At 28.6% G+C, this 18942-nt stretch overlaps 1 protein-coding gene across 15 annotated transcripts in view; it reads left to right on the top strand.

Moving 5' to 3' along the window:
• Positions 1-18942, top strand: part of LOC111637674 (FK506-binding protein 15-like) — a 66294-nt gene that overhangs the window by 17158 nt on the left and 30194 nt on the right. For 14 of the 15 annotated variants that reach the window (XR_002758730.1, XR_002758728.1, XR_002758729.1 and 11 more), the window contains exons 11-18: positions 3808-3910; positions 6381-6552; positions 7072-7208; positions 8524-8607; positions 9800-9862; positions 10893-11042; positions 13643-13735; positions 17897-18022. Coding sequence is in view for 12 of the 15 variants with exons in the window: in XM_023383229.1 (XP_023238997.1) it covers positions 3808-3910; positions 6381-6552; positions 7072-7208; positions 8524-8607; positions 9800-9862; positions 10893-11042; positions 13643-13735; positions 17897-18022 (928 nt within the window). In the remaining 3 variants the exon portion in view is untranslated. The remainder of the gene's footprint in view (positions 1-3807; positions 3911-6380; positions 6553-7071; positions 7209-8523; positions 8608-9799; positions 9863-10892; positions 11043-13642; positions 13736-17896; positions 18023-18942) is intronic. The other variant, XM_023383231.1, reaches the window with a different exon arrangement.

The raw sequence follows: 18942 nt of genomic DNA, 5'->3' as shown, positions 1-18942 counted from the left end.
AAATAGGCATGAAACAACAAAATGTGTCAACTGTTTGAAAGAGAAAAGAACACAACATAACCATAATACTATGGATAAAATGTGTCCAACGTATCTAAGAGAAAAATCAAAATATCTAAATAGGACTGAATATATACATACATGAAAATCAATAGCTGTATCTTACTACAGACCAACAAGAAATACTTGCAGACCACTAGCTGAACTTTGTCACAGACCAACAGGAAATTCACTCCTTGAAATAATGCGTTTCTGAAACTGTGATAAACATCTATACTGTGATGTCTTGCAACCTCTAGACTATTGCATTTTACATGCTATTTGGATGTTCCTGAACTTTTTGTATAAATTGGACATTTTACATGATATGGCGAGTTACTCACAATTATAACTGTGTGCACCAGTCTCCAATCAGCAAGATGCTACATTAAGTATTTATTTACATTCATTATTCAGGTTAATTATATTTTTCTATTAAAGGTAACACTATGTCTTTGCAATCTTGCTGATTTTATGTACATAATTTTGTTTATAGTTAAGTTCATTGTTTCTTTATTTATCTGTTTTTATCTTATATATTTATTGGCTTATTTTCTTCTATTATATGTATTTGCTTTCATCGTTTCTGTACACGTAACAAAATTTTATCTTGAGTACTGTAATATCTAATGTGTATAACTGGTAATGCTCAATGCGGGGCTGGTCTGTACTATATTTGTACAACAATGAATGAATGAATGCTAGCATTAGCTCCCAAAAGTAACATCAATTGGTCTTTCATGGGTTTATGCCCAGGAATATTTTTCTCTTCTTTCGTAATGTAGGTACAGTTTGGTATGCACTTCCAAAATAATCCAGTTTCATCACAATTGAAAATTTGTTGTGGACAATATCTTTCTTTTTTTAATGAATTCTTCAAATTTGAGACAGACCTTCTCAGCTGCTTCTTTATCTGCACTAGCAAAGTCACTGTGAATTATCACATGTTTTAATGCCAGTTCTCCTTCTAAACTTTGAAAACCATCCAGTAGTAGCTTTGAATTCTATCTCCTCATGTGACGAATGTGGAGTTTTTCTTCAGTTCTTCAAAAATTTCTTTAGCTTTCTCTTGAATGATAGTTATACTAGTTACATCTTTTTTCATTTCCCTATCTTTTATCCAAATTAAAAGCAATCTCTCCATTTTTTCATGGATGGAACATCTTTGATTCTCAGATGTGATTTTCGTTACTCCTTTAGCTCTTTGAGTCTTCTTGATTATATCTTTCTTAGCCAAGATTGTGCCTACTGTAGACCTGTTCAAGCCATACTGCCTAGCAACATTAGACATCTTCTGCCCACTCTCTACTTTGGCTATTATCTCTTACTTGGTTTCTATGGTGAGCATGGTTCTTGACACTCCACTCTTTTTATGCTCCATAATATTATCAATTTGTGTTTGAAATAAAAAGTTCAGAAAAGCACTTACTTCAGAGAACAGAAATCAAATAACACATGAAAGAATTTTGTAAATGTTAGGCTCAAATGTAATTCAAAATTTTGATGTTAAAACATTAACAAATACCCGATAGGACAGTTAAACTCTCACTTTTAGAAAATAAAGGCCTACACAAAACTTACAGAATGCCCGACAGTCTCACGAAGACTATAAAAAAATTATTTGTCAGAAAAGTAAACAAAAAGCTGGAATTACAATAGAGAGTTTCAAAAGTTCAGGGAAATACTATCCGATCGGTATCAGATTGAGCGTCGATGTTGATGTCTCCCATGCTCCAAAAGGTTCAAGTTGTTACCTGAAGACAAGGGAAAATCAATTGGTATTCATTATTTTCCATTGCTTCTTTTTATGTTTGTTCAGTGAAGTGTTTGTTGTCTGATCATAAAAATCTTTCGCAAAAGTGTTCATTATCCAATTTGTTCATTAACCAATCTGTTTGTTAACTAATCACCCACTGTATTATAAAAATAGCTAGGCCATTATAATTTAGGTAATTTGCATACCTAAATTGTTCATAAATCTGCTAAATCTAGCAAAAAATTAGCTAAATTGGCAACACTAAGCTAACATGGTTAGCTGATCGGTGCATGCGTGAGATTGTAGCATCATTGCTGGTGGAAATGATGAATACAGAAAATACTGATGAATATGGGGGAAAAATGTCATCAAAATGTGACAAATATAGAGTTTCCACTGTACTTTTATTTAATTTCAAGGTTCTTCTTTGCAATCAATAGAAAATAGCAGTTTTATCAAAATTAGCCCATCAAATTTTGAGAAATAACTCAATTCTATAAGCCACATAGAAGATATGTAGCAACCTCAGGACTTTGCTTTGTTGCACACATTCATGAAACAACCTTATATCTCAAACAAAGTCATGGACCCTCATTTTTTTATTATATCTTTGGATTCCTCATCATAATTAACAGAAAATAGCAAAGTTTAATCAAAATCTATTAAACAGATTTTGAGAACAAACACAATTCTGTAAACCACATAGAAGAGGCTTTGCTAATGCTCTGCCTCAATGAAGATGTATGTTTGTTTGTTTGCTATACACTCCTAGGCCATTTGACCAATGCAGTTACGTAATGTTAACATATTTCTAACTTAGATAATGTCATACATGCAACTGCAAAATATCAATTGGATTTCTGTATATCAATTAATTTCTGTCTATATTCAGTATACTGGGTTTACACATAGCGTCTTCTATTGACAAAAAGTTTAAAAAATAGATAATTAAAAAAAATGTATACAAAAAAGGATGTGACCAATATTGCAACACATCACTGATATATTATCGGAGACAAAATGTAAACAAATGTTGTAAAATCACTTGATTCAGTCGTTTCTTAAGCTCTAATTATCCGTTTTGTAATAAAAGAAAATATGTGAATAATCGCTTATTATATTTGATTGTCATAATAATAAGTTTTCTGTAATCGTATTCCATTTTCCAGAAAGATTGTTATATTAGAACTTATCAGAAAGAATTAAGATATGATTCGTATATACAACTAAGAGATGGAATTAACAATGATGTAACTAGAGGAGTGCTTGGTCAACTTTGCATTCTTTAAAATACCTTTACAGTAATTTATACTGGACTTACCTGCTAGTATATTTTAAATTTTGTAATATTTTAATTATATACTATTTTACATTCCACATTCACTTGTAATTTCATTCATTTAAAATGAATTTACAAGTCAAACTGAGAAGTTATCAGTTTAAAAATTAAAATAATTTTAGATTTTTTCATTGTGTGAGGCATAGTCACAATTATGAAGTAACAAATTAAATGTAATAAAATCATGTATAGAATAATTTAAAGTAATGAAATGTATATAAATATTGTAATTGTGTTAATTATTATCCAATAACATTCTAATGTACATTATAACATTGGAAAAGTGTCCAAGTTTAGAATTTGCCCATTACAGTTTCTCTGTGTTCACCTTGTATCACATGGCAAACATCCAACCAATACTTAGATTCTTCCTACACTCACTACAGTATGTCTGTTTTTGCTTCTTCTACAGCTCCTGCAGGTTACTTATGTCACATGGTGATGAGCAATTCAGACTTTGCAAACTGCAAGACACGAAATGCCTTCTCTATTGCAATCAAATGTCTTGTAGACATTTGAATGCTGATGGGAGATGAAACTCAGACAGTTACTCTATTGATTGGTGTACATTGCATGTTTCTTAAATAATTAACATAATTGCTGTAATTTTAATAAGTAAAAACTTTTTTGAATTTGTTGAGAAATAATTTGTAATTTTTTTTATCTTGAAAAGGTTTATTGAAGAAAGCAACAGTATGCTTGAACAAAGAAGCGATTCCTTACATTCCACGGCCTCTCAGTCTCATGCTAGACTTTTAACTCTTGAACAAGAGAGAGTATGTTGTAATTTACATTAAATATTCAAAATTTTGTAAACAACTTTTTTGCTTTTTTTAAGATTGTATTTATAAGATTAAATTGGTTTTTTTTTCTTTAATTAATTTGTTGGTAAGAGTAAATTTCTACCATTTAAGAATATATAGAAAACTACAAAAATACATTTATCTACTATAATTTCATAAAAATATTTATTATTTTACAACTTTGTTGTGGAAATATAAGAAAGAATAGAATATATTTGGATTATATTAATTACAGAAAGGAAATGTTAGCAATTGTTGCTCAAAATAACTTCCATGTTCCTTGATATAAAGACTTAGATGCTACATAAAGCTATTACAGATGTCACATCTCTTCTGCAGGTATTTTGTTCCATTTGTGGATCAGGGCAGCCTACATTAAATCTGAGTTTTGGCCTGAGGTAGCACGGCCTCTGCTCTCCAATATTAACCTGTATGCTGTAGTATGTGGGGGAGGTCGAGGTCCAGGCATATGATGGCCATCCTGTCCATGGGATAAAGTCAATTCCATGATTACCAACCAGACCTAGACTTCTATCCTCTTATGGGCCAGTGCTGGAAGATCCATTTCTGGTTGCTGAAGTGGAATTTGGACCAAAGAAGAAGAGTAGCTTCAAGATCATCTCGAGTGTAAATTTCATGAATTGATTTTCACACCACCATTGATGAAAATGAGCAGAGTTTTGCCATTTTCATGGTTTCTACCCCACAGCATGACCTTTCGAGGGTGTTGTGAGCATATGACCACTTTTAAAGCATCTGGAGGAGTTTTACTTCAAATTCTGTCATTTTGATGATTGGACAAATGTTTAATTGTGAAGTTTTTGTCATCCTGTCATCCTGTGAGTCTCTCCTTCAAGGCACGACATCTTTTGGGCTTCATGGCCTTGGTCTTTTTAGTAAGAAATTGAGCTCTTTGCAGCTTGTATGGTCAAAGGCCAGGCTTGTAGATGGCTATTTTTTTTTTAATCTTTACTGTTAGTTTGTTTGGCGATTTCTGATGATCTTGTGCATTCTATGCATGCTGACAGTTGACAGTTGTGATGGCCTCGCCTTTCAGCATAGCCCGGATATGCATGTTGACAGTCTGTCTTCTATGTAGTTCTAGTATAGTCCTTGAGTATACCTGTCTCCTTGTCCCAAGTTATGGCCCTGTAAATGGGTGCATGTGGAACAAGAAGTAATTTAACGATCATTGATGGTGGATTTACTAAGTGACATCAAATGTGTTAGAGAACAATTTATGTTTGAAATTTAGTATTCTAAAGAATGTTCCAAAATACAGAACTATTTAAATTTAAAAAGCTATGCTTATGAAGAAAAATTAGAGTAAAAAGTTTCCCAGAACTTTGTCGTCACCTGTATATATAAATGCACAAACATATAAAGTTATATTATAAATTAACAATATAACTAAGTAATTTAATTGGAGCACTGTTGTTTTAAATGAAAGAAAGATATAAAAAAAATCATTTAAGACAAAATCTAATAATAGATTAATAATAAAGAATTAACACTGAATAAATTAAAAGATTCTTAAAGATTTTAAATGAATATACTGAATTATCATCAATTTAGTGTGTGCATTATATGTCCATGTGATTTACCATATTTACTTGCATATAAGACCAGATTTTTATTCATTTTACACTGCTTCAAAAACCTAGGTTGTCCTATACATGCGAGCAAAAGATTCTTTGTGATTTTGCAAATAATTTTTGTGAACAGTATACTCACATTTTTTACACAATGCTCACCCTATGGTGCTTAAAAACAAAAGTATTTTATCTGGGTCATATGAATCGTTCTTGTATATTGTCAGGAGTAAAGATGAATAGCAATAGGAAAAGCAGAGCTTTTGAATTAAATTCCAAAATTATACGGGAGCCCGATATAAGTTTAAATTTATTGCCAGCTGAAAACATGATTATTTGGAAATCAGAATTCAGAGAAACTCTTTAAGTGTAATCAACGGAGAGTGGATTCGACTGTTAAGAATAGACAAAAAAGTTTCTGGATTGTTTAGCTTTACATGAACAAATTATGTTGTCAATTTTATAAGATTTTTCCTTAAAGTTTAAAATGCCAGTAATTTTTGTGGGACAATGTGTTTTATATTAATTTTATGTCAAATGCATGTAAATGCATTTGATATAAAATTCAATCTTAATAATGAAATATGTTTAATTATAGACTTTTACAAAATTTTATATCAAATGCATTTGATATAAAATTAGAATTGTATTAATAAATCTGATTTTCTTTATTTTGTCACACCTTTAGTCACACCTTGTTCTATATGCGAGTAAATACAGTATTTATTTAGTTTTTCTTTACCATATAGCATTTTTAAAATTTGGAAAATAAGAAGATATAAAATAAAAACTATAATATAAACATAGTCAAAAGATGCAATATTTTTAAAAAGAAATTTACCCTTTTACAGATAAAACTTTCGTCTGAGCTCGCCGAAACAATATCTAAAGTGAGCGAATTGCAGTTGGAACTCTCTGCTCGACAGCAACAGGAAATAGATTTAAAGAACAAACTTCAAACTGCAACATACAACAGTCAGAAACAAAAGGATGAAACAGAATCTTTTAAGCTCAAAATACAAGGTATGATAACTAGATATATTTCGTACATAATGTATAAATTGTAAATTCGTAAGAGAAAATTAATAGAAAATGTACTTTAAATTGAAATTTTAACATCAATTTAATCTTGGTTAAAGAAACATTTATCATAATAAAGCCAACCACTGCCATCATCAATATGCCAGTGGTTGGCTTTATTATTATAATGTATCAAGTTTTCATAGAGTTATTTGTTTAGAAACATTTATCAATATTTTAGAATCATGCAGTTTGTAACTTGATCTGCTGTAGATAGACAAATATTTAGATTTCTGAATTTTTGATCAGTATAAATTTTGCGATAAGAACATCAATTATTGATTAAAGTTAAAACTTTGTGAAGGTTACATATTACATGATTATCATACATCTATACAATTAAGTACTTACAAATTAGTATTTCATCCTACTAGTTAAGGATATTTAAGAATACTTTTTATTAATTTTGAGTTTTCTTAAATTATTTCTCAATCAATTATAAAATTTTACTTTCTTTAACAGAACAAGAAGTTTTAATTACTACATTGCAGCAAAATTTAAAAGAAATTAGACAAGAAAAAAGAGATTTGGAGAAAAAGTTAGAAAACTTGGAAGAAACTATTGAAGATTTTAAAAGTACAAAAGAAATGCTTGAAAAGGTATTTTATTTGTGAAATCTTAATAATGAAATATGTTAATTATAGAATTTTACAAAATTTTTCTGTAAATTCTTTGCTTGATTCATCTTGTGCAATTTTTGTTTTAAAATATACTACTATATTTAAATAATTCTTTTAATAGAAATATATTAAAGTTCAAATTTAATTAGTATTAAAAAAACACCTAAGATCACTTTTATTCTACAAAAATTGATTTTGAAATAATTTCATAATTGGGATCTTAATTTGATAAGAAGGATATTTATTTATACTTTAGGAATTACCATCAGAAAATTTAGAATTACAATTTGCTCTTTCTTTATAACAGTTTTATGTTAGTGTCATAAATCCATTGCCAAAAAGTAAATTGCAAACAGAAACACCATAAACACTTCTCCAGCAAAGAATTTAATGAGAATTACAAACATTTTTGGCTAACTTAAGAAACTTGCTTATGTTTTAGTCAAAAAACATATTTTGAATACCAAATTACAAAAGAATTTTGATTATCCAAAATGGATGGATTGTTTGATGGTCTTAGATAATTAAATACTCTGCTAACGTGGAATGTTTGGTACATTAATATACTCAAATCCAGTTTATTAAATGTATGTGTAACACATTCTGACCTTGGGTTAGATCTATTTATTGAACAAACATAATGACTTTTAAATTATGCTATAAAACAATAAGAGAGATTCTTCATAAAACAGAACAGAAATGTTAAAAATTTCATTTAGCATGATAGAATTATTTTTCCTTCACTAAATATCAAAAATATTTTATTCTGCAAGGATTTTTGCAATTTTCTAATGTTTGTCAAGAGTTATCAAAGATCAAGAGTTAAAAGTCAACCAATAAGAGTTTACTTACTAAAAGTAAAGTGAATGGTAATTAAGTAACTTCTAACTCTAACTCTTGATCCTTGGTTGCAAATTTGGCCATAATTTTGTGTTAGATTGAAACTGTGTTTTACAGCAGTTTCTTATGCTCTTTCACAATTCAATTTGTATAATATGAAAAACTCATTTTAAACTCTACTGTATTTTAAAAATATATATATACACTATTATTTTAATAAAGTGTTAATAAAGAAATGATGAATATATCTCATTCTGTGTAAAGTATAAGTTATGAAATTTTTGATACTTCAGTCTTGATTATTTAATAATATAGATTAATACTGATATTGGATAGTTATGTGTGAAATACTGGTTATTGAACGTATTCACTATAAAAATTAGCTATAAATACTTTAAACTAATAAACTAACTAGATTAAATTTATAATTTTATAAATAATTCATACTATTTAGAGTTTGACTGATAAAAAGAAACAGATTCAAGATGAACGAATAAAAGCTGAAAATGCAATAGAGGAAACTCGGACATCTTATGAGGTTTGTTTTGTTTAACTTATAGAATTTATCAAAATTAAATCTTATTTTTCATTGTACTTCAGTGAATTTATGATCTTTTCATAATTAAAAATATGATTCAAAATTAATGAGATTGTGTCATTATTTGATAACTACCTTTTTGTCAAATCTTGGCATATCTTTAGGTGAACTCCAAATACATCATGGTTTAAGTTTAGGTATTCTAAGTTCAAACTAGTATTTCACAAGGAATGTAGGAATACTTTCAAAATATAATTTATAGAATCACTAGTTTGAAACAAAAAATACGCTCAATTGTAATTTCAAAATTAAAATAATTCTGAATGGTAGAATATCAACAACCATATTACTATTGAAAAGGGTTAATATCTATTAAAATGCAAAAAATATGTATATTGAAGATAGAGAATTGTCTTCATCGTTCTGTTCTGATTGTTGCTGGTGATCATAAACAATAGAAAACAATTTCATCATCATCAAATCTGTTCTGATTGTTGCTGGTGATCATAAACAACAGAAAACAATTTCATCATTATCATATCTGTATCTTCAATACACACATCTTTTGTATTTTAATGTAAATACTGTTGGCCAACTTTTAATTTCAGACAACTAAGATTAATATTCATTTTTCCACAGCTGAATCTAGAGTTTTGATGTTTCACTATATTTACTTTTTAACTGCTTTGAGTGCTTCTTGATATCAAAAAACTAATGACCCCCTCAAGTACTTTTGGGCTACTTTTTTTTTAGGGAAATGCAATCTTTTGTCTGAAAAAATAATTTTAGAATGTCTAGTTCTTAATTAAATTTGTTCCACTAAAAGTTCTAAAACTCCAATTCTTTTACTGTTCTATTTTCCTTCAGCAAAATAAATTTATATGTACAGTTTCTATATTATCAAACATTTCTTTAGTCCTCTTTACACACTATTGTTGTTATCTGATATAATTTAAAATAAATTCAATATTTAAATCGTAATTTAATTTCTAATTATAATTAATTATGTCTGTATTGTTATATTTGTTCATATTATGTGCAAATATTATTTCAAATCTTATTTACTTTAATATAATGTCATTAATATAATGTATTTTAATGCTTCTTTCATTTGAGTGTGTGAGTATTTATTTTTTCATTCTTCTTTAATAAATTTAACTAAGTGTATTAATTACGATATTTCTTTTCGCAGAAAGAAATTGAAATGATTCGGAATAAATATCTCAATAAAAGACCGGTGCCTTCTTCTGAGCAGGTAATAAGTAGTAGCCTTGTTGTAAAGTTTAAATAATTTGGCTAGTCTTCAGTTTGAGATCAAATTACAAAGTTTTTTAAATTAAGCAACAAGCTAATTTAATGGATTAAATTAATTTAATCGTAGATATACAGTGTGTCCAAAAAGTTACCATGCAGTGAGAAATTTGTAACAATGTTAAATTTATAAGTATGGCATTGCATATGATACCTGTAAGTGGTGCGTCTCACATTTCCACTTTGTGGTAGATGACTGCTTGCTCACAATCATTCTGGTTTTTGGACTTCAGTTGTCAGAAATTTCTTTGTCAATTGAATAATCTCTCTTGGAATCAGGCCTGCTAGGTTTCTGGACCTCACTTTCCCAGATTTGGGGCCTCTGAAGCAGATTTCCAGTATTTGCTGTAGGAGAAACTGCAATATCATATGTAAAACTTTACTTAAACCTTTTCCACTGCATAGTAACTTTTCAGACATAGTATGTCTGAAAAGTTACTATGTATTTAATGCTAAACAAAGAAAAGATAATACACTTATGTGTAGTAGCACAATAATTTTACTTGTTAACCAATGGTGGATACTGATACTAGTAACGATGAATATTGAATTTTAGTCAAGGTCTTTTACATGAACAAATAATAAAATGTTTATGCAAAGATATTGTGTATAGCAACATCATAACTTTGTACACATTTGCAGATAAGCTGGAATATATTGGCTTAAATAATTTGGCATTAAAGATAGATGATGTAGTCATCTTTGAATATTAATAACTCAAATTAAATTAATAACTTAGTTCCAAATTATTTACTTCACAAGTAAATTAGCATATAAAAAATAGCTCAAAGATGTTATTTTAACTGTATTTTTCTGATAAATATTTTTCTCATTTAAGTTTTTTTTTAATAATTTAAAACTAAAAATTTAAAAAATGATTATTTTTTTTAAGATTAAACTTGTTGGATTTATCAATTGGTATTACGAAGTATTGTTGCTGTTAAAATAATTCTAGACTTCAAATAATTTTTTAGGTAACAGAAATTGAAGATATAGAATCAAAGTGGAAAAAAAGAAGTGAACAAATGATTTTGGAAACTGCAGAAAAATACAAAGAAGAAATAGAAGTTCTCAATAAAGAAAAAATCATGTTAGAATGCAAATTGAAGGAGATAGAAAGTAAAGTTAGTTGAATGATATATTTGCTTATATTTTTATAATTTTTGTTTGTTATAATATAGATATGTGATCTTATGATTGATTAATATAAATCATACTACAAAAAGGGGAAAGGTTTATAACCTCAAATTGAAGGCAACATATACACACAAATAACCACAAACTAAGATGAAAACTTGTTTTTATAATTCTTCTGGGCTCTATAATCCATCTTTAAGAAGAATTCTTTTAGGAAGTTGTAAAGAATTTCAATATACAGTAGAGCATCGATTATCCAACTCAATTGGGGACTCAGGTTGGTTGGATAACTGAAAAAATCGGATAACCGAAAAGAATGAAAAAAAATACATTATTAGTATAGTATATTAGTATATCCCATGTAATTAGTATATTAGTATATTGTTAACCTACTTTGCGTTGAATTTTCATCGATGTTAAGCCTAACAAATTTTTTTTTTAATATTAATCGTCGCTGTTGTGTCGTTAANAACTGAAAAAATCGGATAACCGAAAAGAATGAAAAAAAATACATTATTAGTATAGTATATTAGTATATCGTTAACCTACTTTGCGTTAAATTTTCATCAATGTTAAGCCTGACAAAATTTTTTTTAAATAATAATCGTCACTATTGTATCGTTAAAAATTATTTTAAAATTATTTTATTGCTCACAAAACAAACAACCACTCATAATTAGAAAATTAAGTCTTATTTAAATACTGGCCTCCCTTTCATGCCAGCTAAAACACGCAAAAATTTAACAAAAATAATATTAAAGTAGCCAAGACATAGCCAAATATTGTAGTGCCGCATCACTAGCGTACATTTGAAATTTGCCGACTAGAACGGTAGGTTAACCGATGTGAAGGTTAATTGGAGGTCGGATAATCGTACTTACTTTAAAACTTGTACTTACTTTAAAACTTACTGTATTACTTTAATTACTGTACTTACTTTAAAACTTGTCTGATTGATTCAAAAACAATATTTTATAACTGTATGATACTTTTAAAAAAATAAATAATAATCTACATGTAAGTCGTGTCATTTTTTTAAATGACAAAAATATAAACACTACTATATTAATGTTAGTGCAGTAGTGTGTTGATTATCCAAATTTGAGATAACTGATTAAAAAAGGATGGTGTTTTTTATGGCATTTGCATAAAAATCCTGAAATAAATCTCTTATTTCTCTCTGTTTTATATAAGATTTTTTCTTTTTAAAGCTGAAAAATCTTCGACTTGCTTGATCATCATCAGAGCTGAAAAATCTGTTCTGAGTTGCATTTCTTACTGTGTCAATGCTGTTTCTAAAGTAGCAGTCACTAAACTTTAATCTCACAGACCACTAAACTCACAACTTTGAATTTCGCAGACCACTATCATAAATTTTTTCAAACGATACAAACATCTATAGAATAAGGATTATAAAGTTCCATTTTACTTTATTAATATGAAATTCACTTCTCTAATTATAACAAATTAGTGTGAATTTTTGTAATAACCAAACCTGTTGTTTAAATTTTAGGGCTTATCATACCAGTGAACATAATGTTACCAACAAATTTTCTTAGTTTATTTTACAAAAGAACAAAGAAATTTTACAATGATTGAATTTAAAGCATTTACAATACACCCATCTCCAGAAACATTAATGAGTTAAACTCATTAATGTTTCTGGAGATGGGTGTATTAGAAAGTTTTTGGTAATATTTACTGTTGTGATAAGCCCTAAAATTTAAATAGCTGGTTTGATTATAACAAAAAATCTAATGTAACTAAGGGCAGAAAGCAATGAACAATTTAATTCGTGTAAAGTTTGTTGCAGTTTGTTTGAAATAAGTTTATGAATTCTTGGCTCATTTTCAGGAAGTTTGCACTCACATTATTTATTTTGCATTTCTTTAGTAATACTTTGCATAACCTTGAGTTACTCAATGTCCACATTTCTCCGCAGACTACCAAAATTTTCTTGCAGCTCATCATCAGTGGTCCATGGACCGCTAGTTGATGACCACTGTTCTAATGCATTGAATGCTTTGCTGAATAGACACAGCAAAGCATTAGGAGCCTGTGACTTTACAATCATGCTTTTCTATTTGTGTAATTACAGAATATTTTTTTGGATAATTTATTTTCAGATAAATGACATTCTACTCTATTTATTTCTTTATTTGTAAGGAATTAGAAAAACTATATTTACTTAATTTTAATTGTTCTATAATGAATTTTACTTGAATTTTATATTAAATACATCTAAATTCTTCATTTTACATTTGATAATTATTAATCACATGTTAATTTATAATCTGTTAAGTGTATTACATATATATTAAGAATAATATACACAGATAAAACATTGAAAATAACTTCACTGTTGCTTATTGTCAACCCTCCTATAATTTGATTGTGGTGCATGGTGCAGCATGGCAAAAGTGGCTCTTGTGCCAATAAAATTCAACTAAGTTAACTTAACCTAATCCTTTTATAAGCATAATATAATGTTATTTGAGTATGTTTGTAAATGAATATGAAAACAGTCATTTGAATAAAGGAATTTAATGTAATAAATTAAAAATGCATATTTTAAAATTTATTTTAGTTAGAAAAATCTAGAACGAATCAATCTTCAGAAAGAGATCGGATATTTCAACTAGAAGAAGAAATAGAAAATTTGAAAGAATGGAAACTTAAAGTAAGTTGTCACAGTTTTGTAATTTAATACAAGAAATTTGATTGCAAACATTAACTTACTTATAAAAAGATAATTGATAAAAATACTTATTATTCTTTTATCTTTTTTCTCCTCTTTTCTTTTACTGGTTTTAATGCATTTTTTAATATTTTTAATTTAAACTTTGAATTTTTTTACTTCAAGTTAAATACTTGATGGACATATCTGTTTATTTTTCTACAAGTATATTCTTTTTATTTTAAGAATAGCATGATTAAAGATCATGATATTCTTGATTTTAAGAAGATCATGATTAAATAAATATATAATTAATATATATTTATTTATCTGATATATATATAGTACATAAAATTTGAAACAAAATACATGTTCACTTAAAGAAACTTTCACACGCTTAAATAAGAGAGTATTGAAAGCACAAGAATCTAAATTTATAATATAGAAAGATTTTACTGTTTGTGTGTGTTATGTACATGTTAATTAAAATATCTTGATATATACATTAAATTGTTGATACAATATACAGTTACTTGATATGATCAAACCAGTTGTTATTCAGCCATTTAAAAAAGTTGACTAACTGAAAATTATAAAATTCACAAGTTGGCTATTTTTATTAATAAAAATTAACAAGTAAAACAGCAAAACCGTATTTGGGACAAGACTATGTCTCGGAGACAGAATCACTTTGATGCTCAAGGCAGGTCTCATTCTCATTCTCCTATCTTCTTTGATATTGCTGCTTTTGGGCACGATCGTTCAAACTTCGCCAGCCATGACCATGAGATTGTCCATGATGCATCTTCGATGAAATTAACCTATCTAATTTCAAAATTTCTCGCCATTGCATGTCGGCTTGGGTTGAATTTTTGTCAATGCGTAATGAAAAGTTTCCGTTTTTGAAAAAAATAATCATGGCTATTGTATCGTCTGGAATTATTTTTTATTTTGCACAAACAATATACAGTTTAACCCGATTATAATGTCATCGAGTGTAATGACAACCCTAATATAATGTCAAATTTTTATCAGTCCTACGATTTTACTATACTAGATAATGTTAAAAAAAAAACCACTTGTAACGACATAAAACCGTTTTAACGTGATATTTGAAGCCCAAATTTACTAAATTAATTACAAATTTTATTTAACATAGAAGAAACTGTGTGTTCAGTCCTAAGGTCAGAGTTCACTTCTTAGAATGACTGTGGGTGGTACTCTCCCCTACCTGACTTCGGTGGGGTGAGGTAGCTGTCTTGCCTGTTTGTAGAAGAGGGTCGTCATTTTGGATTTTATTTTGACTTGATTCTCGGTCCCCTGACTATCTATGAGTCTTGATTTTTTTATGCACAAATGATTTGGGCACCTAATACTCTGTGCTAAATATCAACTCTCAACATGTACTCCTTCATACCTCTATGCTGGTAAGAACATTGGTCAGTTGGGCAGTACAATTTTATAAACAAGACATAGTCTTGTCAAAAATGAAGATTGTCTGTTGAAACAGTTACTTGGCCTGACCTTCAGGAAAGGTCAAGTCACCAAAAAGATGTATTCCGTGAAAGTGAATATAAAAGCGACTGTCTTCAATTTTAATTTTAACAAGCAATTATTTATTGTGGCATCGTCACAATGCTGGGCTACAAATTTTTGATCATATTCTTATCTTTTTATTTAAAATATATGTTCTCCATCTGAAATTTGTAGTGTCTTGCCCCTGTATGTCATACTTTTCCTGTTAATGGCCATGTCGTGCCATTATCTATCTGCAGCAGTGTCATGCTGCAGTTATCCATGGTTAATTACCTCCTGATATACTGGGCCTTATCTCTCACCAACAAGCCTTGTGGGCCTAGTTTAATCAGTGTCAGCAGCAGTGTCATGCTGCAGTTATTCATGTAACTCTATTCAGGGGGTAATTTTTCAATTCACGTGACTTTGGTCTAGACTGGAAGTTTGTATATAGTTAATCAAAGCCTCCTGTCCCTAAGCTTTCCATACCTGATCTTGACTTTCATCTATCTAAAATGTTCTCGAGATTAATTAAAAAGGAGCAGATGGACAGACAATGGTGGGAATTTATAGGTCTACAATTTATTCATAATAAAGTATACATATTATTTAACAAAAAATATATTCATAATACTCCAGAGCTTTTGTCTGTTTGATATTGTATTAAAATCTAGTAAATGTAGTTTCAAGTTTATTTTTATGGTTGTATCATATTTACTTGAGGGATGCTAATGAAACAACAATGAAAATTTATATTTTTAAATTTAAAGACCAGAAGACAATAAAATACATTTTTTAAGTATAACAATCCGTTCATATAATCTAATTAGCGTGCACTGAAAATAAACATTCATCATTATTAGACTGTTGCCGGAATCTCTAGAAGTTACAAAAATATTCTATAAATATCCTTGCAATTATTTGCCATTAAATTCTTCACATCTTTGGAATGTGTTAATTATATTTTGCTTTAATATGATTTTTATTTTTAACACTTTGTCCTGCATGGACTAAGAGGCAAGCCAGTTGTGGATTAAACTAGGCCCACAAGGCTTGTTGGTGAGAGATGAGGCCCAGTATATCAGGAGGTAATTAACCAGTATATCTGGATAGTCTACCTCCCCACAATTATGAGGTTTTATTGATCCACTCAGATTTGATCCAGGGCCCTAGTGGGTCCTGGATCAAACCGTGTATTTTGAAATCATTGGTATGATTTCAATTTCTACATGTGGTTTGCTTCAATCTTTTATAAAATTTCAGTTAGATATGCTTATTTCTTNCGAGATTAATTAAAAAGGAGCAGATGGACAGACAATGGTGGGAATTTATAGGTCTACAATTTATTCATAATAAAGTATACATATTATTTAACAAAAAATATATTCATAATACTCCAGAGCTTTTGTCTGTTTGATATTGTATTAAAATCTAGTAAATGTAGTTTCAAGTTTATTTTTATGGTTGTATCATATTTACTTGAGGGATGCTAATGAAACAACAATGAAAATTTATATTTTTAAATTTAAAGACCAGAAGACAATAAAATACATTTTTTAAGTATAACAATCCGTTCATATAATCTAATTAGCGTGCACTGAAAATAAACATTCATCATTATTAGACTGTTGCCGGAATCTCTAGAAGTTACAAAAATATTCTATAAATATCCTTGCAATTATTTGCCATTAAATTCTTCACATCTTTGGAATGTGTTAATTATATTTTGCTTTAATATGATTTTTATTTTTAACACTTTGTCCTGCATGGACTAAGAGGCAAGCCAGTTGTGGATTAAACTAGGCCCACAAGGCTTGTTGGTGAGAGATGAGGCCCAGTATATCAGGAGGTAATTAACCAGTATATCTGGATAGTCTACCTCCCCACAATTATGAGGTTTTATTGATCCACTCAGATTTGATCCAGGGCCCTAGTGGGTCCTGGATCAAACCGTGTATTTTGAAATCATTGGTATGATTTCAATTTCTACATGTGGTTTGCTTCAATCTTTTATAAAATTTCAGTTAGATATGCTTATTTCTTTGCTTATATTTAATGAAAGATTATAAAATATATTAAGGTTATATTCATTATGTTAAATTTAACACAAAAGATATTGCACATTTAATTTCAATGAAAAATTTTACACATTTTTCTCCTGTATTTTATATTTAATACTTACCAAATGAACATTTTTATTTAAGATTCATTATTAAAGTTCTTGGTTGATTATAGGGAAAATTTATAGTAAAAATAATATAAAATATAGTGTTATATTGTTAAAATAGTATTAATTTATATACTAGATACTGTAAAATTGTAATAACTATATTCGAAAGTGTCAAGGCAGCATAAACAAAATTACCAATTTAAATAATCATTAGAATACCGAAGTTCTCAATAAATTAAACTAAAAATCAGATAATTATTAAAGCAAGAAACATCAACATTAAATATATATATATTTTTAAGGTTTGGAATCTTATATAATAAATGGAAAAATAATTGGGTTATGTTTTTATATTATGTAATTCTAGCTTCAAATGCATAGAAGTATATTATTTAGATTAAAGGCACAATGATATATCACAGTAATTGAAATTTTGTATAATAAATATTTAAATTTTAATAGAATTTATTTATTTTCAGTATGAATTGCTGGGTAATAGTTCAGAAACAATGAAGAAACAGTATGAAGAGCAAATAAAAGAACTTACAAGACTATTAAATCAAGGAGGTAGTTTTGCAGAAAGTAGTGTGAAGTTTTCCAGTGAGGTAATTCATATTTTCTTGTAGTTGTAAATTATACTATTCACAAATTTACTATTAATTGATTCAAATTGAATTTCATAATTTAAATTAGTGGTTCAAAACACAAATGCTACATCAGACTATAGCCATAACACATTACGTTAAACTGCACTTCAGTGAGTCTTATTATAGCTAAGGTTTACTCATGAGACATAAAGCAAATGTTTGTGAGCAAATTTAACAATATAAAACTATTTTTTAATATAAATACAGTAAAACCTGTCTATGGCGACCACCCACGGTTCCTTCAAAAAGTGGTCTTTTAGATAAGTGGTCATCCAATACAGGTGGTCCTGTAATAACGTATTTCCGTATGTATTTTAATGCACTTTTTAGCCATTTCTACTAAAAAGCAAAACTTGAGGTGATCAAAAATAAGCGAATTTTTTCAACAATAGAACTATATTGGTATTGTATTTTATTCTTATCAGATAACTCAATTTACAGGAGTCGTCGTGATATTATAAGATAGATTTAATACCAATATTTTAAAGATTAATACAATAGTTGCATTTTCTCGATTATAATGCACACTTTCTTTTTTCCGACTTAATTAATTCGACTCAGTTGTTTTCATTCGCTCCTCAGTTACGTGTATTACGTCATTGACATACAAGTGCGTCTTATCTCTCCATCGCTTTGGTTTTGGTTTTCGTTAGTTTAATCTTATTTTAACTTTAAAAATACTGTATTTTTTTAATACAGTAGTCTCGAAAACTCGGCACTCGATAACCCGGCAGTCCAGATAACTCGGCCACACCCTGGCAGGACAAAAAAATCCTTAGTTAATTAATTTTCATTATTGACAGCTTTATGCCTCATAAAGTGTTTTTCTGAGGTCTGTCTTATCAGGTAAATTACTGTACACAGTGTATTCATTAATT

The sequence above is a fragment of the Centruroides sculpturatus genome, unplaced genomic scaffold (genome assembly GCF_000671375.1).
Source record: "Centruroides sculpturatus isolate CEXI.00-Female unplaced genomic scaffold, Cexi_2.0 scaffold697, whole genome shotgun sequence".
NCBI classification, from domain to species: domain Eukaryota; kingdom Metazoa; phylum Arthropoda; class Arachnida; order Scorpiones; family Buthidae; genus Centruroides; species Centruroides sculpturatus.
Note: the sequence above shows the minus strand (reverse complement) of the source record. Positions and strands in the feature narration are given on the sequence as shown.